Here is a 21,802-nt window from a genome sequence, read left to right as displayed (position 1 = left end):
CCCCAGTGACCTCTCACATTTTCAGCGGCAAGCTTCCGCTTCGTTGAAAGACGTGTTGACAATCGTTGCTGAAAATGCCGTAATGTTAGACTGTTCATGTTATTGATTTCTTTGCTCAATTTTTGTGAAATCTTATATGGCACTTTATGGTATGTTACTCTATGGCCCATTTTATAGGACAATTAGTCTGATGGCCAACTTAGCATGCTAGCTAACGTTAGCTAGCTTGGACTGCAAACACACAATAGGTAGCTTGGCGTCTCTAACTAGTTCTGAATGATGAATAGTGTTAATAATTGCTGTGTAAGTGTATCATGTCCATGTACCGTTCATGGACCATGTCTGTTCGCGTTTTTATAAAGATCAGACCTGCAGACCTGTTTGTCGTCAGTCATATTTTCTGCATGTGAAAGTGGATCGAAATATATATATAGCCATCTTGTTGATAACTAGGTAATGGTCTGTCTTGTCCCTGCAGTATGACAGCTGAGGAGAATGACTTCTATTATCAAACTGACCGCTGTGTCAGGGGTGCAGGAGGAGTCTGCCCTCTGCTACCTGCTGCAGGTGGATGAGTTCCGCTTCCTCCTGGACTGTGGCTGGGATGAGAGCTTCTCTATGGACATTATTGATGCCATGAAAAGGTAGAACACACATCATCTAAGCCAGTAGCTCTCAATGGGGTACTTGGCCTATCCAAAGGGAGTACTTGGTAAGACTCAGAACATAGGCCTAATGATTGGTTACACATGAAGGGGTACATGTGCAGAGCAAAATGTGATTGGAGGTACGGATTGAGAATCACTGATCTACGCTATCTAGACATTGTCTTTGATTCCTGAAGTCAACAACTAGAACTTATCCCTGTCAATCAGATCTCTTACGGGCCATTCCCCTTCTCAATAGGTATGTCCACCAGGTTGATGCGGTGCTCCTCTCCCACCCTGACCCCCTGCACCTGGGGGCTCTGCCCTACGCCGTGGGCAAGCTGGGCCTCAACTGCCCCATCTACGCCACCATCCCCGTCTACAAGATGGGTCAGATGTTCATGTATGACCTGTATCAGGTAAAGGCAGGGGCGTGTTAACCTGGTCCCAGATCTGTTTGTGATGTCTTGCCAACTCGGCAGGACAGCAGAAACAGATCTGGGACCAGGCTAGGGGATGTGGGTGATGTCCTACACCCTATTGAACAAGAGGTGACAGTGCACTCTGTTTTGGTAGTCGCGCAACAACACTGAGGACTTCAACCTGTTCACCCTGGATGATGTGGACTGCGCTTTTGATAAAATCCAGCAGTTGAAGTACTCCCAGATTGTAAATCTGAAAGGTCAGTAAAACAAATATCAGTCTACCATAGTGATTGAATGATCACATTTCTATTGAGTAACCTCCTTGTTATAGCTGAAACACTGGTTCAATCGACCTTTTTACTTTTCTGGACAGGGAAAGGACATGGTCTGTCCATCACTCCACTTCCAGCTGGTCACATGATCGGTGGGACCATCTGGAAGATTGTGAAGGACGGGGAGGAGGAGATTGTTTACGCGGTGGACTTCAACCACAAGCGAGAGATGTGAGTAGAGGCTAGATAGAGCATGTTTATTTTGCTGCTGAACCTTCAAGGTACAGTACCTGACCAAAAGTATGTGGACACCTGCTCATCGAACATCACATTCCAAAATCATGGACATTATTATGGAATTGGTCGCATCAATTTGAAACGGCTGCGCGGCAATAATGACCTGACCTGTGTCCCATAATGAACCTGCATTTCATATAGAACCTGGCTAATAATGACTAGCCATCTTTTAAATTAGCATGTCCTTGCAGGGCTTGACATTCAGGTACACTACATGATCAGAAATATGTGGAGACCTGCTCATCAAACATTTAATTTCAAAATCATGGGCATCAATATGAAGTTGGTCCCCCAACATATTGTAAATCTTTCCTCCAGCCACCTGAATGGGTGTACATTGGAGTCGGTGAGTCGTCCCTCTCTGCTCATCACAGACTCCTTTAACGCTACGTACGTGCAGCCGCGTCGCAAACAAAGGGACGAGCAGCTTCTAAGTAAGTTAATCAACTCTCACTCATGTGTGCAGTAATGCTATCCTGATCACAAATATGTTTATGCTGTCTTGCCAACTCCTGTGGTCACTGTCACGCATGGCCATGGCTAGACAGCACAAAAAGATCTGGGCCCAGGCTACAGTAATACCTAGTAGTTGAATATTTAAAAAATGTATAATCCGCCAATCATTTCCCCCTTCAGCCAATGTGATGGAGACGCTACGCGGTGACGGCAACGTGCTGATTGCCGTGGATACGGCGGGCCGTGTGCTTGAGCTGGCTCAACTGCTGGACCAGATCTGGAGGACGAAGGACGCCGGTCTCGGGGTCTACTCTCTGGCCCTGCTCAACAACGTCAGCTACAACGTGGTGGAGTTCTCCAAGTCTCAGGTCTCGGCCACACGCATACCCTTTTCATTACATGGTCACACAGTACCAGACAATCTTTAAAACACTTTTAAGTGTTTGTTTCAGCCTGCCTGCACTGCCAGATGGGTGGGGTTTGCACCTTTGGGACTGTTCCATTGGTTCAATTGCACCGTGCAAGCTCAGTGAAGCAGAGCTAAAGTATTTGAAAGATCTCATATGATCTTTGAACCCAGGTCTCTAGCTCACTCACCATGAGGAGATGTGTCATTATCCTGTCATTGTAATAGGCACGTTAACAAGAGACGTGAGTCTGCCTGTTATATTCTCCCCCTACAGGTGGAGTGGATGAGTGACAAGCTGATGCGTTGCTTCGAGGACAAGCGCAACAATCCCTTCCAGTTTCGCCACCTGTCCCTGTGTCACAGCCTGGCCGACCTGGCCCGTGTGCCCAGCCCCAAGGTGGTGCTCTGCAGCCAGCCCGACCTGGAGTCTGGCTTCTCCCGCGAGCTCTTCATCCAGTGGTGCCAGGAGGCCAAGAACTCAGTGATCCTCACCTACCGCACCACGCCTGGCACCCTGGGCCGCTACCTCATCGATAACCCCGGGGAGAAGATGCTAGACCTGGAGGTGAGACTAGGACAGGGGTTGGCAACTAGGTTTGCCCTCGGGGGAATTTTTCTGGGCTAGTAGTCAACGGGTCAGAACATAATTAGTATAGTAGCAGCCCAATTCATAGGCCTACACTACAAATTGGACACCGTTGGTCCAATGCAGCCATTTTTATCTCGATATCAAATAATTTCTGGGTAACAATAAGTACCTTACTTAGAGTGTTTTCAATTAAAATGGTCAAACAGAAACAAAAAAAGTTTCTTAGCAAAGGTCAATTTCTCAAGCAAGAATTTTGCTATGACTGTTTGGGAGTGGTCTGAGTAGGGAGGGAAATACTGACAATTTGCTGTTATTGGCAGAGGTTTGGAACGTTCTTCTTGGTCTATTAACTCATTTGCCGCTTGGTGATGTCACCATTGAAGGCCAAAACTCCATCCCACCAAAACAGGAATAAAGTTTGAAACAGCTCTGGCACTAAAAGGGCATTATCATCATTTTCACAATTTCACAGTATTATTCCAACCTCACATTCTAGAAATATATATAAAACATCACGATTTTGACTGCACTGGGCCTTTAACACATCTGGTTAGTATAATGAACATAAATAAACGCAACATGCAACAATTTCAAAGATTTTATTGAATTAAAGTTCATATATGGAAATCTGTCAATTTAAATAAATAAATTAGGCCTAATCTATGGATTTCACATGACTGGGAATACAGATATGCATTTATTGGTCACAGATAGCTTTAAAAAAGTTAGGGGCATAGATCAGCGAACCAGGCAGTATCTGGTGTGACCATCATTTACCTCATGCAGTATGACACTCCTTTGCATAGAGTTGATCAGGCTATTGATTGGGGCCTGCTCTTCTTCAATGGCTGTGCGAAGTTGCTGTATATCAGCTTCCAGGAATTGTGTACAGATCCTTGCGACCATTGGGCTGTGCATTATCATGCTGAAACATGAGGTGATGGCGGCTGATGAATGGCACAACAATCGGCCTCAGGATCTCTGTCACGGTATCTCTGTGTATTCAAATTGCCATCAATAAAATGCAATCGTGTTCGTTGTCTGTAGCTTATGCCTGCCCATACCATAACCCCACCACCACCATGGTGCACTCTGTTCACAACGTTGACATCAGCAAACCACTCGCCTGCATGTCCCCATACACGTGGTCTGCAGTTGTACAGTCGGATGGATGTACTGCCAAAACTTCTAAAACGACGTTAGGGCGGCTTATGGTAGCGAAATGAACATTAAATTCTCTGGCAACAGGTCTGGTGGACATTCCTGCTGTCCACATGCCAATTGCACGCTCCCTCAAAACTTGAGACGTCTGTAGCATAGTGTTGTGTGACAACTGCACATTTTAGTGGCCTTTTTTATTGTCCCCAGCACAAGGTGCACCTGTGTAATGATCATGCTGTTTAATCAGCTTATTGATATGCTCACTAACAGGGATGTAAAGAAATGTGTGTACCACATTTGAGAGAAATAGGCTTTGAGGGTATGGAACACTTCTGGGATCTGGCAGCTCATGCTGCTTTTTATATTTTTGTTAAGTGTATATAGTCAATTCAATGACAATAACATAATCATTTCTATCTGATTACACTGATACAATCAACAAAGACTTTCCAAAATTAGTTTTTTTTAAATGTATTTTTGTGCGTTGATTGGGGAAAATCATCTTGCAATCAAGAGAAAATGTCGCTCTCAAAACAAAGGTGGCTAATGAAAATAGAAGTTTAAGGGAAGACTGGGCACAGAAATATGCATTCTTACCATATTTCTCCAATGTCAAACCAGAGTGTCTTTTTTTGCTACGAAACTGTTGCTGTTTGCAAATAATGAAGTCTGGGACGTCCTTATGAATCTAAGCATGGTAGCCTACTTTCAAAAGTTAACTTTCCACCCAGACAGCATCCCGACAGATGCAGAAAATGTTTAGCTTCGAGTGACAGGATAGCAAATTCTATTTTTTTGTCTCTTTCGAATATAGGTCGTAGCACAGCTTCAAAATGTCATAGACAGAAACCATATGCATCAGTCAGATATTTTGCGTGCATTTTAAAAAGCTTGTTTGAGATGTTAGGCATCAGTGTTGAGCATCGTTATAGAACACTTTATGTCATCCGGGTCCTTTTTTATTATTTCATTTCAAAATATTAAGCTAACAATAAGTAGGCTATCCCTTCTGTCCTTTTCTTTAACAAAGGATATGTCAAACCCTCACATACACCCCTCAGTTGAAGCCCTGCTTTAAACCAAACACTCCAACCCCTTAACGGACACGGAGGGAATGGTGACAGTATTGGAGGATTTGGCTACCGACAAATCTATGTAAAGCATACATGCGCCTGTCAAACAGGTAGGCCTGTCAAACAGGTAGGTCTGTCAAACAGGTAGGCCTGTCAAACAGGTAGGCCTGTCAAACAGGTAGGCCTGTCAAACAGGTAGGCGACCCTGTATTTCTTAAATAGGAAGAAATAGTCGAATTCAAATGAAGAAAATGAATTACTCAAATTGCTTTCAGCCTCATTCGCTGTCCAACTCAGTTGATTGTACGCTGCCGCCGCTTCACGTTTCATTACTAGGCTTGTCACGATTCCCAAATATGACAAACAATAGGATACCAGGCCAAGGATCACGATACCGAGTAGTATCGCGATGCCATGGTGGGAAAAAAATCGGTGGCCTAGCATCCTGTTCACCCCGTCCCCCGGACGCTTGTTCACATTTTCTAAACCTCCAAAAACCTGTCACTGAAATTCACACTTCTACTCAATACAACACATTGAATTTAACTTCACACTGTTAAGTGTATAACATAATACTGCATAGAATGGCTGATTTGCTCATATTTGCAAAGGCATACCTGTGATTTGGCTGGAGGAATGGGAAGAAGGAATATGGAATGGAATCAAACACATAGAAACCGTGTTTGATACCATTCCTCTCATTCCGCTCCAGCCATTACCACGAGTCCGTCCACCCCAATTCAGGTGCCCCCAACCTCCTATGATATACCTGCATAATGATCTGCATGTCATTGTGTCAGTGAGGAGAACAGACTGCATAATGATCTGCATGTCATTGTGTCAGTGAGGAGAACATACTGCATAATGATCTGCATGTCATTGTGTCAGTGAGGAGAACATACTGCATAATGATCTACATGTAATTGTGTCAGTGTGGAGAACATACTGCATAATGATCTACATGTAATTGTGTCAGTGAGGAGAACATACTGCATAATGATCTACATGTAATTGTGTCAGTAAGGAGAAAATACTGAATACTCTTCAGTTAACACATACTCACTCTCATAAACACACTCTCTCTCTCTTTCACAAACACACATACACACACTGCTTCCAATTTTTCAACCGTTAAGACACCAAACAGAATGTAAGGAGCACCAGAAATACAGATAGCTGTTTGATATAGTTTAGGCTTACATTAGTTAGGCCTTATATGAATTATACCTTTTGAAGTAGAAGACCCTTTTCTTTTCTTCCTGTGCCAATCAAATGTGCCTAAACCTACTGTCAAGTTACCAGGTTGTTAGCTAGCTAGGTGACATGACTGAACAACATTGTTTATTATCAAACCAATAATTAGCGACCCTGGATTAGTTTAAAACGGCCCGCGACATGGTTTGTGAAATGATATAAAATGCGCACGAATCCCGATAGAAAGAATAAAAGGCATCTCTGGTAATATGGGTCTTATTTTTTTCATGTTTAGGCTAGAGACAAGACGTTTTCTTTGCTGTAAAGCTGCGAACATGCTTGTCGCAAAGCGGTGCTCCATTTTCCCTCCCTGACACTCCGAGTCTGCATGACAGTGAACTTGCAAAGTCTACTCAGACTGGTCCGTGCTCTTTGTTATAACAGGCGATGAAATGATACAATGTATCCGCTTTGCTCACTTTGCGCACTAATCCAATGTAACAAATGTACAATTCTAACAACAAAAGACTCATAAGGGTCTGGGTCTGCATCCCTGCTCGCCATCACGGTTAAATTATATTGGGGGTAAAAAAAACGGAGGAATAGACGCGAGGACAAAGTGAAGCAGGTGTGTGAGCATTGGTAGGGGATGCGGCTGGCTGGTTCCAGCTGACACAGGTGATATGCGCTTGAAAGTGAAGTGGATATTGGACCTGCATATACAAGTGGCTATTGCTTCATTTCAACTGAATTATAATCCAAACTAACTTTATAAACATTTTATAACTGGCACCAGCAGGTTCTTAATATCGGTATGGCTGAAAAAGGTGGTAGTATCATATGAAACGGTACTACAGTATTCTATAATGTTATTGTAAGTGTCGTGACGTTTTGGTACCTTGATATTACACCATGGTACCGGTATACTGTGCAACACTTTTCAGCACAACCTAGCACGCTTGACTTATTAGTTGACTGTCTCTTGCACTCTCTCCTCATGGATTGAAGTTAAAATGTAACTTTTGCATTATTTTGGTGGAGTAACTTCTTCTTGGGACATTACATTTGGATCCGATACTTAAAAAAACATTTTATGCATAATTAATACGGGGGGCTTTGGGGAACCCCAAAAAATAGAAGGAGGCTGTGCGGCCATTTTGGCTCAGAGTGATAGCTTTTTGGATTTATTTATTTTGGTGCAGCATCTCCCTAGGGCTCTTCCTGTCTCTGTTTCCGTCTCAACTCAAGCGTGGAACAGCTTGATGTGTCACTGGCATTCGCACTGTTCCTCCCCCCTTTTCTTATTTTTTTCTCCATTTCATTTTCTTGTCATGTTGACAGATTAGAAAACGGGTGAAGCTGGAAGGCAGGGAGCTGGAAGAATACCTGGAGAAAGAGAGAATGAAGAAGGAAGCTGCCAAAAAACTTGAACAAGAAAAAGAGTGAGTCACTGACACTGTTTGTGTGTTTTGGGCCTCAATTTATTTACAATATTTGGGCACTGTGAATAATATTCCCAGACGTGGGTATTGTTCTGTGTGTGTTACGCGCTCTGTGTGTGTTACGCGCATGTGTGCGTGGCGGACGTACTATACAGATTCATGAAGTTGGTCTCCGGGAATGAAGATGTTTGTTTTTGAGATGAAGAAACACAGCAAGACTGTGGGTGTGTGAGTCTAATATATTTGTGTCTCTCAGGGTGGATGTGGACTCCAGTGACGAGAGCGACATGGAGGATGACCTGGAGCTGCCGGCGATGGTGAAGACCAAACACCACGACCTGATGATGAAGGGAGACGGCGTCCGGAAGGGCAGCTTCTTCAAACAGGCCAAGAAGTCCTACCCCATGTTCCCCACCCACGAGGAGAGAGTCAAGTGGGATGAGTACGGAGAGATCATCAGGTACTGTAGTCATTAAGCTATTACCCTTTTCACACTAAGGCGCTGATCCAAACTGAGCTGTGCTGACCCGGTTATGCATCAACCATAGATGCTGGACAAGGGAAATATCAGCGCCAGTACAGTTCGTTTGGCACAGAAGTGTAAAAATGCTCTACACAGACTGTCTTTTACCTCGGTAGAACCTAGAAATCGAAACATGAACCCCCTTTGAATAATGAGCTATGCATTGGATTTTTTGTTGAAGCAGAGCTAACTTCACACAATGATGTATTAATTAATGACTGTCTCCAGACCGGAGGACTTCCTGGTACCAGAGCTCCAGGCCACAGAGGAGGAGAAGAACAAGCTGGAGTCAGGCATGGCCAAAGGAGACGAACCCATGGACCAAGACTCCTCATCCAAAGTACCCACCAAGTGTACCTCCACTACAGAGAACCTAGAGATCAAGTAAGTTGGCCTACCCACCTAAATTGAAAGCAGACTTCTTCAGAGAGCCTCTCAATGCAAAAAACAATATGATTCATATTTATATTGTAATGATTTACAAGGAATACATAGTGCTGAAACATGTACGTTTGGGATTTTAATGATCCTTGTGGATATGCCAAGACTATAGTTATTTTAATTTGCGCAAAATATTAAAAGTACCTTAGTATTTTTATCTAATATTATCAGGGACCCCCTCTCAGGCAAACCGGCGACCCACCCCCATCATACGTTAGCAAGAGAAAAAACATTCACATGTCTTGTCGTCAAGGGAATGATAATGGTGTGTAAAAGTAATGTTTTTTATTCTTATTTTATAGCTTTAGTAGATCGTTTTTTTCATTATTTTGATCTCCCCACATAATTGGAATAGGAAGTGTAAACTCTTAACAGCCTACTAGCTAGAAAGGTAACTCAAACACATGTTTGCTAAGAGTAGCTGTTTAGCAGCTTAACAGCAGCCAGCGGCACTTGGTGGCCTATTTGCAGGTGCTTTTTCAATCCTATGTCAGATACTCCAGTGAGTGTAATTTGCTCGGTATTATGAGTTAAGAGATAAAGTTGGTATCGTTAGAAATAACATATTCTCCTCTTTTCTACTGTAGGTATGTAATTCAACATGTGTTTATTTTGTTGCTAGCGATATTCATGAAAACATTGAAATAAAACATATTTTATCTTTTTTTTTTTTTATGAAAATAAGTTGTATACCGCTGATAGTATTTTTTTTACATCACATTTAAAATGAATATCTCAATTCATATTTAAAATATTGGGAAATTATAAATTCTTATCTGATCATTCTGTGCAGAGCCAGGGTGACGTACATCGACTACGAGGGGCGTTCAGACGGCGACTCTATCAAGAAGATCATCAACCAGATGAAGCCGCGGCAGCTGGTGATCGTGCACGGCCCTCCCGAGGCCAGCCTGGACCTGGCCGAGTCCTGCAAGGCCTTCACCAAGGACATTAAGGTCTACACGCCTAAGCTGCAGGAGACTGTGGACGCCACCAGTGAGACACACATCTACCAGGTCAGTCGGGTTAGAATTTTATACAAAATGCCATGCTAATTTAAAATATTTTGGGACAGATTGGCTAATGCCCTAAATGATTGTGAATAACTGACATAGAATGTTGTGTTATCACAATTCCCCAATCAGAATGTTGATGTGCTTAAGTAACTGCAACTAATTTAACCCAGGTCAAGCCATCTTAGAATTCTCAACTTGACAATGGGTCAATTTGGTATAAGGTTTATAATAATACTATTATAACATATGCCATTTAGCAGACACTTTTATCAAAAAGCGAGTTACAGTTGTGCGTGCATAAATATTACGTACAGGTGTTCCTGGGAATCGAACCCACTATCTTGGCATTACAAGCACCGTGATCTACCAACTGGGATACAGAGGCCCCAGTTAAGCAGTTTGTTTGTGTGCAGAAACCTTTTAAATGTTAAGCTTAAGCACTTTCTGTCATATATATACATGGAATATTTTATTCTTCCTCCTCAGGTGCGGTTGAAAGACTCGCTGGTGAGCTCGCTGCAGTTTTGCCGCGCCAAGGACACGGAGCTGGCGTGGATCGACGGCGTGCTGGACATGCGCGTCGTCAAGGTGGACACAGGCGTGCTGCCCGAGGAGGGCGTGGTGAAGGGTGAAAAGGGAGCCGGCGAGGAGGCCGTGGAGGACGGCGAGCTGGCCATGGACGTGACCCCTGCTGACGACGGCACCACAGACCATAGCGTGGTGGCTCAGCAGCGCGCCATGAAGACGCTGTTTGGCGAGGACATGCGTGAGCCGTCGGAGGAGAGTGACGTCATCCCCACCCTGGAGCCCCTGCCCGCCCACGAGGTGAGAGAGCGAGAGATGGAGGGGAAGAGGAGATGTACTGTAGCGAGAGATACTGTAGATAGACGGAGGGGAGGGCAGAGAGTAGGGGAGGGTTGGCTGTAATCTCTTAGTTCAGACAAAGGGAGAGAGGAGATGTAAAGAGGGTAAAATAAGGTTGCTTTGTCCTCAGTGAAAGAGGATGGGAGAGGGCTGACCCCGAGGGAGAGGGAGACGAGTGTTGATCCCGGGACCGTTTTTTATTCAGAGGGAAATGATAGGTTGAATGGTTCCTCTCTAGGTTTCTTCCTAGCCACCATGCTTCTACATCTGCATTGCTTGCTGTTTGGGTTTTAGGCTGGGTGTCTGTATAGCACTTTGTAAAAAGGGCTTTATAAATACATTTGATTGATATGACAATAGACACAAAGAGCAGCAGAATGCACAGGAAGAAAGCTAGCCTGTGGCTAATTTAGCAACAGAGAGAAGGGAGTGCACCGAGTAAAACTGATCTGAGGTTATATGTATAGAAATTATTAGTGATGGGGGAAGAAATTGATAGTTACATATTGCAATATTATTTTTGGATGATATTATATTGATATTTGACTCCAAATATTGATTTGTATAAAAATAACATCTATTTGATTTAGCTAGATAATGTTAGCTAGTGCTAGTCGGCTGTACCTGTGCCAAATTTTTCATCCAATAGCTTGTTCTCCATCTTCTCTTTAAGTAGTTTCTCTGCAGCAGACATATAGTGAGCAATATGTTTGGAACATCAAATCGCAGCAAAGTCGCAGTAACAAATAGCAAAACATATAGCATTGTGAGAATCACCATACATATGGTATCGGCACAGAAAGATCGTGATAATGTCAGATTGTGAGGTCCCTGGCAATTCCCAGCCCTAGAAAATATATGGTTAGGGTTCTACAGAGTCCACAGTCAATAGAGTCAAGCTGATCTGAGATCAGATGTAAAGAAGCTATGAAGTTGTAGTTGCACTACAGGGGTAAAAAACGAGGGTGCCAGTGAAGAAAGATTTCGCTGGTCACGTCAGTTTTTTGGTTCACAATTTTCTTAAAAATTTTTTTTTTTTTCAAACAGCAATGGGTATGCAAACCAGGTATTCAAAAAGTTTGGTACAAAGTCTTGGTTGAATCTTTTGCGATGTGCGATTCGGTCATCATGCACTGTATGAATGAAAATGTCTAAAGGCTTTCCCAAAAAAACATACCAATTAAATGTTGAATGCATAGTAGGCCTGCCTGGCAGAATCATTTCATGATGATTTGTATCAATCACGAGGCATTTGTTTAGCAAACTCAGCCATCACATGTAGCCTACACTGTACATTGTAACCTCTTTTTTCCCCCCAATTTTTGTTATTGTTCACAGACCTCTTAAGTGGTCTGCTGATGTGGTTTATGCGTTGTTGTGGACTTGGTACATCACATTTGAGGGTTTTTTCTATAAACAAAAAGTGTGATTATGAGAGTGAAAGAAGAAAAATCTCTGAAACCTGGATCATAAAACCGGGAAAACGGAATTTACCAAAATATAAAACTGATTTTATAGGGCCCTACAACTGTAGAGTGACTGTTAAAAATCGCTACCAATAACACTATTTTTGAGATTGAGTAAAAAGGTTTTATTTTTTCCATCCTAACAATGTACACTATATATACAAAAGTATGTGGACACCCCTTCATATTAGTGGATTTGGTTATTTCAGCCACACCCGTTGCTGACAGGTGTATAAAATCGAACACACAGCCATGCAATCTCCATAGACAAATATTGGCAGTAGAATGGCCATACTGAAGAGCTCAGTGACTTTCAACATGGCACCGTCATAGGATGCCACCTTTCCAACAAGTTAGTATATCACATTTCTGCCCTGCTAGGGCTGCCACTGTCAACTGTAAGTGCTATTATTGTGAAGTGGAAGCATCTATTAGCAACAACGGCTCAGCCGCGAAGTGGTAAGCCTTACAAGCTCACGGGACCACCGAGTGCTTCAGCACGTAGCGTGTAAAAATCGTCTGTCCTCAGTTGCAATACTCTCTACCAAGGTCCAGACTGCTTCTGGAAGCAACGTCAGCGCATCAACTGTTTGTTGGGAGCTTCATGAAATGGGTTTCCATGGCCGAGCAGCTGCATACAAGCCTAAGATCGCAAGATGCACAATGCCAAGCGTTGGCTGGAGTGGTGTAAAGCTTGCCGCCATTGGACTCTGGAGCAGTGGAAACGTGTTCGCTAGAGTGATAAATCATGCTTCACCATCTGGCAGTCTGACGGACGAATCTGGGTTTGGCGGATGCCAGGAGAACGCTACCTGCCTTAATGCTTAGTGCTAACTGTAAAGTTTGGTGGAGGAGGTTTGTCATAGATCGGGCTAGGCTCCTTTGTGAAGGGAAATCTTAGTGCTACAGCATACAATTACATTCTAGACGATTCTGTGCTTCCAACTTTATGGCAACAGTTTGGAGAAGTCCCTTTCCCGTGCACAAAGCGAGGTCCATACAGAAATGGTTTGTTGAGATCGGTGTAGAAGAACTTGACTGGCCTGCACAGAACCCTGACCTCAACTCAATCGAACACCTTTGGGATGAATTAGAACGCTGACTGCGAACCATGTCTAATTGCCCAACATCAGTGCCCGACCTCACAATTGCTCTTGTGGCTGAATGGAAGTCCCCGCAGCAATGTTCCAATCTAGTGAAAAGCCTACCCAGAAGAGTGGAGGCTGTTATAACAGCAAAGGGGGGACCAACTTCATATTGATGCCCATGATTTTGAAATGAAGTGTTCAATGAGCAGGTGTCCACATACCTTTGATAATGTAGTGTACCTGGATGTCAAGCCCTGCAAGGACATGCTAATTTAAAAGATGGCTAGTCATTATTAGTCTGGTTCTATATGAAATGCAGATTCATTATGGGACACAGGTCAGGTCATTATTGCTGTGAAAAATTGGTGCGACCAAATCATGTGCTGATGCCATCAACTGAAAAAGTTGGATTCACACCAGTGCCACAAGTGCAAAAAGTTTGTCTCGAGCCCTGAACTAATCCACAGAGAGTCCAACTGATCTGAGGTCAGATTGACCAGTATAAAAACTGTATGGTTGTGGTTCCACAGAGTCCATTCAGTTCAACTGATCGAAGATCAGAGGTGTGTTCAATAAGGTAAATACTTTGTGAATGTTAGCTAACACATTCCATTTGTTTGTGTTGGCCATGAAGTTGCAAAATTTTGCTAACGTTATCAAAAAGCCTGAGAATGTAGTGTGCAGCGAACGTACGTGTCTGTTTCGGATCTAAACTGTCACTACAAATAATCAAATCAAAGTTTATTTGTCACGTGCGCCGAATACAACAGGTCTACTACACCTTATAGTGAAATGCTTACTTACGGGACACAATGCAAATAGTCCGTTAGCCATTTGATTACCTGTTCAGAAGTCTTATGGCTTGGGGGTAAAAGCTGTTGAGAAGCCTGTAGGCTTGCGGTAGAAGAGAGAACAATCTATGACTTGGGTGGCTGGGTTCTTTGACCATTTTTAGGGCCTTCCTCTGACACCACGTGGTGTAGAGGTCCTGGATGGCAGGCAGCTTAGCCCCAGTGAATGGGGGTGTGCTCAGTCCTCCTTTTTCTGTAGTCCACAATCATTTCCTTTATCTTGATCACGTTGAGGGATAGGTTGTTATTCTGGCACCACCCGGCCAGGTCTCTGACCTCCTCCCTATAGGCTGTCTCGTCGTTTTGGTGATCAGGCCTACCACTGTTGTGTCGTCTGCAAACTTAATGATGATGTTGGAGTCGTGCCTGGCCATGCAGTCGTGGGTGAACAGGGAGTACAGGAGGGGACTGAGCACGCTCCCCTGAGGGGCTCCGGTGTTGAGGATCAGCGTGGCAGATGTTTTGTTACCTACCCTCACCACCTGGGGGGGCTGCCTGTCGGGAAGTCCAGGATCCAGTTGCAGAGAGAGGTGTTTAGTCCAAGGGTCCTTAGCTTAGTGATGAGCTTTGAGGGCACTATGGTGTTGAACGCTGAGCTGTAGTCAATGAATAGCATTCTCACGTAGGTGTTCCTTTTGTCCAGATGGGAAAGGGCAGTGTGGAGTGCAATAGAGATTGCATCATCTGTGGATCTGTTTGAGCGGTATGCAAATTGGAGTGGGTCTAGGGTTTCTGGGATAATGGTGTTAATGTGAGCAGTTACCAGCTTTTCAAAGCACTTCATGGCTACAGACGTGAGTGCTATGGGTCAGTAGTCATTTACGCAGGTTAACTTGGTGTTCTTGGGCACAGGGACTATGGTGGTCTGCTTTAAACATGTTGGTATTACAGACTCAGACAGGGAGAGGTTGAAAATGTCAGTGAAGACACCTGCCAGTTGGTCAGCACATGGCCATGTAGGTTTTCTATGACTTGTAGTTGGAATAGCAAAGTCATTTGCAGTTTGATTATTTCCTCTAAATGCCACAGTAATCCTTAGAAAATATTTTGTTTCATGTTTCACCGTAACATTTTTGAATGTTCATTCAAATTGTTTCTAAGGCTGCATTTACACAGGCAGCCCAATTCTGAGCTTTTTTTCACTAATTGTGTCTTTTGACCAATCAGATCAGCTCTTTTGCCAGTAAATGGGCAAAAAATCTAACGTAGTCCTTAGTCATACTGATCTGAGGTCAGATGTACAGAAACTGTATGGTTGTGGTTACACTAATCCACATAGGATGCGTTTACACAGGCAGCCAATTCTGATATTTTGGCATGACCATGGCAAAAGAGCTCATCTGATCAAAAGACCAATTAGTGGGGAAAAAGATCAGAATTTGGTTACCTGTGTAAATGCAGCCGTAGAGTACAACTGGTCTGAGATCAGTTGTATATAATTCTAACCCATACACACCCTGTCTAACTCACAGATCCCAGGCCACCAGTCGGTGTTCATCAACGAGCCGCGCCTGTCCGACTTCAAGCAGGTGCTGCTGAGGGAAGGCATCCAGGCTGAGTTTGTGGGAGGAGTGCTGGTGTGCAACAACATGGTGGCCGTCCGCAGGGTGAGTTGTCCGTCTGTCTGTCCTTCTCCCCCAGCACACCACAGTACAGCCACAGTCATTCATTTAGTTCATTCAGCTCGCTTTGACAGCATAAGCTAATCCCAGCCCTGACCTGCTTCATGAGAAAGGGGAAATGGGCCCAAAGGTGGCATGTTTTTCAGCAAAAAGCTGTGACACAAAATGGCATCCTATTGCAGACCTATTATACATGTATGTACCTATTATCTAACTTTAATTTAATTGAAAACCAATTCTTATTTATTTACAAGAATGCTCTGAGGAAGGAACGATGACGCAGGATTAAACAATCCATTTTACTCAGTTGGCGATAAGTAGTTTGTAGACTGAAGGGGCAACCTATGTGTTAACAAACCATTTCTGCTGCGTACTGAAGTCAGCACCACTCCATCTCCACTCCACATCTAGTGGGGGATGTTAAAGGGGGGGGAAATGGTTGTGACTATGCGTGACCCCTCTAACCCTTGTACGTATCGCCATCCCCCCTGTACAGACGGAGGCAGGGCGCATCGGCCTGGAGGGCTGCCTGTGTGATGACTACTATAAAATCCGTGAGCTGCTCTATCAGCAGTATGCTGTGGTATAGGAGAGACGAGCAGCCGCGGAGACGGCGTCGGCCGTTACATGATCACACAGAGACATTCCGTTTGGGAGGAGAGAGAGTGGAGAGAGCGGACTATACCCAGAGGACCACAGTGTTCTAGGTGTTCTACACACACAGGCTACCTGAGCTCCCCTCGAGCATCTCCAGCTGTTTTACTTCCTACCGCTGTGTTGATTTCTCCTTTTTTACCCCCTTTGTCTGTTTACTGTTATTTTTTATTGTGCGTCTTTCCCCCCGCAGTGAGAGACAGATGGGCTCTCCCTTAGTGACCTCTCCTTGATGCGAACACATGATGTGCGAACCAACGGTAACCCTTAGGGTCTTTTTTACCTCCTCAAACCCTCAGCTCTGGAGAAAATTCACTACACACTCGCTGGAGAGTGCCAACATCGCTTGACATAGGCTGAAATGGTTTCTGTTTTTTTGTTTTCTTCAACTCATTAAATTCCCTTTTTTGAACAATTTAATTGGTTTGTGTCATATATATTTGCTGTTGGTTGAGAGGGGAGCCAGACTTGTATATGTACTGTATGTAGGTTTGGGGTCAATTCAGTTAATGTTTCAATGAGGGCAATTTTGAATGGGAATTCCAGTTTACTTCCTGAATTGAGTGAATGGAAATGGAATTGACCCCGACCCTGACTGTATGTAGTACCATTAAAGGGCTTTGCTCTATTGTGCTGCTGCAGTTACGGTTTGATAACATTAGATGGAGACATTTTTCTGCCTCTTCCTCTCACACACACAGCAGCAATTCCAGGGTTGAGAGATGACATTGTCCCTGCAGTGATATCTTGGAAAATTTGCATAATTCACTCAGTTATGTACATAACAAGGTATAATACTTCATTCTCTAATGCTTATATTTCAGGTAACTGAAATTAGGTTATATAGTTAAGATTGAGACAGAGGAAAGTGAAAATGTATTTCAAATGGCTTGCTGGTTTGTGATCTCTTCTAATCCACATATAAGGCCAATGTTATTATCCCTGTGAATTTTAAATTCACCATTGTCTCAGGAGACTGCTTGGGTGGAGGGGGTGTCCCAAATTGCCAAATTAACCGGAGCCTTATGGTGAAAACTAGTGCATTATAATGTGAGTAGGGTGGTGTGACTGTGATGATGCTAAGATGGAGGGGGGGTGCGAAGCAGCCTTTTTCTCCTCGGCTGCGGTGTGTCATTGGCTGGCTGAAGTCCGCTGCTGCAGTAGTGGTGGCACATCGTCTCAGCCCATTACGCTGACAGACGGGCAGACAGTCAGCGTTGTGCGAATCCCTGGGGTGGCCCCTTGCCTAGCCACCTTACCACATGGGCAGTTGTGGTATGTCACTGCCGTGGCTCTACCCACAACAAAGGACCCCCCTACCACACACACAATCTATCTCTCTCTCTCTCGCATACACTACACACACACACTCAGTGACCTATCGTCATGGGTCAAAGCACCTCCCCTACCATACACACAGTGACATCACTTCACCCTCAGTCGTTGTCGACTACCAAACTCTGCCCAACCTATGGACCCGCAGCCAGTCAGAGTATGGTGGGCCACGAACGTTTTAGTCTGGGCCGACCCGACGAAGCGAGCTGACTGGGCAGAGGGAGAGAGGGATCATGGACATGGATGGATGGAGGGAGTTATAGGCATGAGCAGCATGGATGGCTGGCCCACTGATGCGCAGCTAGGTTAGTTTTGTACAGAACAGTTGCGTAACATATAGTTTTGCACTTTAGAAACATTAAAATTTAAATGGCCTTTTTTATAATCCATGGCACAGGCACACACACACACAACATTTGCGGCAGAAAATATGCCTTTATTCTCTCTGTGTGAACTTCAGTAATCCCTTCTGTGACAGAGAGAATGGGATAGAGATAAACCGAGAGAGATGGAAAAAGAGCGAGGCTCCTGCGCCAGTCACTACTTTTCATTTTGATAATTGACGGCGGGAACGCCAGAAAGGTCCATCAGCGTAATCCTCTTAGTGCATTGTTTATAATGTTGACTGTCACTGAAGCCCCTATTTTTTTATGTAACGAGCAGCTAAGGCCCCACTTTTCCCCCAGGAGGCAGGGAGGAGACCTGAGCCCTGAATGCATCCTAAATGACACCCTATTCCCTAATGTACTACTTTTGACCAGAGACCTATGGGCCCTGGTTTAAGTAGGACACGAAATAGGGAATAGGGTGCCATTTGAGAAGCACAGAATTTCTCCCCTTCTCACTCAACAAGTGCCCTTCTCATTTGTGCCATGGGATGGGAAGAGGACAAGCAAGGATATTAGGACAAAAGCAAAGTTACAAATTGGGCATCTACTGTATGTGTATTATTTCATAGCTCTGTGGAGGACAAATTAATTCAACCTAATCCCGTTGAATTCCTGGTGGCCTCTCTCTCTCCCTCCCCTCTCTTCTTTTCTCTGTATTAAGCTGACCACTTAATGCTGCCAGTGACATCAATGGAATAATGTGAAATATGAGTGGTTTTCTAAGAAAGAATCTTTGAAACAGCAAATGGCACAGGCACAAATAGCAAATCATTTGTTGTCTGGGCTTCCAAAGGTAGGCTATGTTTGAGCAGTTCCATGTGGGTGTGAAACACTCCTGATTCGCTGCATACGGGTAGGATGAGGGGTCCGCTTTCACTTTCTCTCTACCCCTCTCTCCTTCCCCTGCCCTCTCTCTCTGTCTCTCTCTCTCTAATTCCCTCTACTCCATGGGGCTGGGTAATCCCTCTGTGCCAGTGTCTTCAAGCAGTAATGGCCCTTAGCAGGGGGGCCAGTCATGCCCACCCACTCATAAGACACATGGAGGGGGCTGGGCTGTCTCAGGGGGCTGCTGGGGATGCGATGGGCTGAGCATCCTCCTTTGAATTACACAATTACTAAGGTGATCCTCTTACGCAACCGGCTCCTCACACCGGCCCACAATACAAGGTAGGCGATCCCTGTGAGCATAAATCCATCCACAAAGGCAGGCAGCTCGATGACAGATTATCCCCCAGGCCAATAATACAGGCAGCTGCCATATTGCCTTTGTGATAAAACAATTGTGCATTTGTGGATGGAGGACATTGGGTTGGGTGAAAGTCAAATTTTATTTGTCACATATGCCGAATACAACAGGTGTAGACCTTACAGTGAAATGCTTACTTACAAGCCCTTAACCAACAAAAGAAAATACAAAAAAAGTAAGAGATAAGAATAACAAATAATTAAAGAGCAGCAGTAAATAACAATAGCGGGGCTATATACAGGGGGTAACAGTACAGAGTTAATGTCAATGTGCGGGGGACACCGGTGTCGAGGTAATATGTACATGTAGGTAGAGTTATTAAAGTGACTATGCATAGATAATAACAGAGAGTAGTAGCAGCAGTGTTCTGGGGGGGGGGGGTGGGGGGTGGGGGGGGGGTGCTATACAAATAGTCTGGGTAGCCATTTGACTAGCTGTTCAGGAGTGTTATGGCTTGGGGGTAGAAGCTATTTAGGAGCCTCTGGGATCGTTTGCCGTTCGGTAGCAAAGAGAACAGTCTATGACTAGGGTGGCTGGAGTCTTTGACTATTTTTAGGGCCTTCCTCTGGCACCGCCTGGTATAGAGGTCCTGGATGGCAGGAAGCTTGGCACCGGTGATGTATTGGGCCGTACGCACTATCCTCAAAAGTGCCTTCTGGTCGGAGGCTGAGCAGTTGCCGTACCAGACAGTGATGCAACCGGTCAGGATGCTCTCAATGGTGCAGCTGTAAAACTTTTTGAGGATCTGAGGACCCATGCCACATCTTTTCAGTCTCCTGAGGGGGAATAGGTTAGTTTGTTAGTTTGTTGGTGATGTGGACACCAAGGAACTTGAAGCTCTCAACCCGCTCCACTACAACCCCTTCGATGAGAATGGGGGTGTGCTCGTCCTCCTTTTCCTGTAGTCCACAATCATCTCCTTTGTCTTGATCACGTTGAGGGAGAGGTTGTTGTCCTTTCACCACACGGTCAGGTCTCTAAACTCCCTATAGGCGGTCTCATCGTTGTCAGTGATCAGGCCTACCGCTGTTGTCATCAGCAAACTTAATGATGGTGTTGGAGTCGTGACTGGCCGTGCAGTCATGAGTGAACAGGGAGTACAGGAGGGGGCTGAGCATGCCCCCCTGAGGGGCCCCCGTGTTGAGGATCAGCGTGGCGGATGTGTTGTTACCTACCCATATCACCTGGGGGCGGCCTGTCAGGAAGTCCAGGATCCAGTTGCAGAGAGAGGTGTTTAGTCCCAGGGTCCTTAGCTTAGTGATGAGCTTTGAGGGCACTATGGTGTTGAATGCGGAGCTGTAGTCAATGAATAGGTGTTCCTTTTGTCCAGCTGTGAAAGGGCAGTGTGGAGTGCAATAGAGATTGCGGATGTGGATCTGTTGGTGTGGTATGGAAATTGGAGTGGGTCTAGGGTTTCTGGGATAATGGAGTCCATGTGAGCCATGACCAGCCTTTCAAAGCAGTTCATGGCTACAGACGTGAGTGCTACGGGTCGGTAGTCTTTTAGACAGGTTACCTTAGTGTTCTTGGGCACAGGGACTACGGCGGTCCTCTTGAAACATTTTGGTATTACAGACTCGGACAGGGAGAGGTTGAAAATGTCAGTGAAGACACTTGCCAGTTGGTCAGCGCATGCTCGGAGTATACGTCCTGGTAATCCGTCTGGCCCTGCAGCCTTGTGAATGTTGACCTGTTTGAAGGTCTGCGTGATCATACAGTCATCCGGAACAGCTGATGCGCTCATGCATGTTTCAGTGTTACTTGCCTAGAAGCGAGCATAAAAGGTATTTAGCTCATCTGGTAGGCTCGTGTCACTGAGTAGCTCTCGGCTGTGCTCCCATTTGTAGTCTGTAATAGTTTGCAAGCCCTGCCACATCTGACTAGGTATGATTCGATCTTAGTCCTGTATTGACACTATGCCTATTTGATGGTTTGTCAGATGGCAGAGCAGGGTTTTTTATAAGCTTACGGGTTTGAGTCCCGCTACTTGAAAGCGGCAGCTCAACCCTTTAGCTCAGTGTGAATGTTGGCGGTAATCCATGGCTTCTGGTTGGGGTATGTACGTACAGTCACTGTGGGGACGATGTCGTCAATGCAAAGCAGTCCTGTAGTTTAGCATCTGCTTCATCTGAACACTTTCTTATTGACCGAGTCACTGGTGCTTCCTGCTTTAATTTTTGCTTTTAAGCATGAATCAGGAGGATAGAATTATGGTCAGACTTTCCAAATGTAGGGAGAGGGAGAGCTTTGTATGTGTCTATGTGTGTGGAGTAAAGGTGGTCTAGAATTTTTTTCCCTCTGGTTGCACATTTAACATGCTGATAGAATTGCGGTAAAACGGA

The 21,802-nt window shown here is 44.7% G+C and overlaps 1 protein-coding gene across 3 annotated transcripts; it reads left to right on the top strand.

Annotated features, from left to right (window-relative positions):
• The first annotated feature begins 7 nt into the window (after nucleotides 1–7).
• Nucleotides 8–16,905, top strand: LOC139556503 (cleavage and polyadenylation specificity factor subunit 2-like). Of its 3 annotated transcripts, none has more exons than XM_071370545.1 (15): nucleotides 8–149; nucleotides 479–644; nucleotides 907–1,066; nucleotides 1,224–1,329; nucleotides 1,446–1,575; nucleotides 1,960–2,075; nucleotides 2,278–2,465; nucleotides 2,781–3,071; nucleotides 7,865–7,965; nucleotides 8,222–8,425; nucleotides 8,717–8,872; nucleotides 9,723–9,945; nucleotides 10,432–10,770; nucleotides 15,687–15,821; nucleotides 16,333–16,905. In XM_071370545.1, the coding sequence occupies exons 2-15, from the start codon at nucleotides 496–498 to the stop codon at nucleotides 16,423–16,425; spliced, it is 2,391 nt and encodes a 796-aa protein (XP_071226646.1). In that variant the 5' UTR covers nucleotides 8–149; nucleotides 479–495; the 3' UTR covers nucleotides 16,426–16,905. The 3 variants fall into 3 exon arrangements, with proteins under 3 accessions (XP_071226646.1, XP_071226648.1, XP_071226647.1); XM_071370547.1 differs by having other exon boundaries at nucleotides 62–79; XM_071370546.1 differs by having other exon boundaries at nucleotides 117–248.
• Nucleotides 16,906–21,802: the final 4,897 nt, after the last annotated feature.

This window comes from Salvelinus alpinus, chromosome 27 (genome assembly GCF_045679555.1).
Source record: "Salvelinus alpinus chromosome 27, SLU_Salpinus.1, whole genome shotgun sequence".
Classification (NCBI taxonomy): Eukaryota; Metazoa; Chordata; class Actinopteri; order Salmoniformes; family Salmonidae; genus Salvelinus; species Salvelinus alpinus.
Note: the sequence above shows the minus strand (reverse complement) of the source record. Positions and strands in the feature narration are given on the sequence as shown.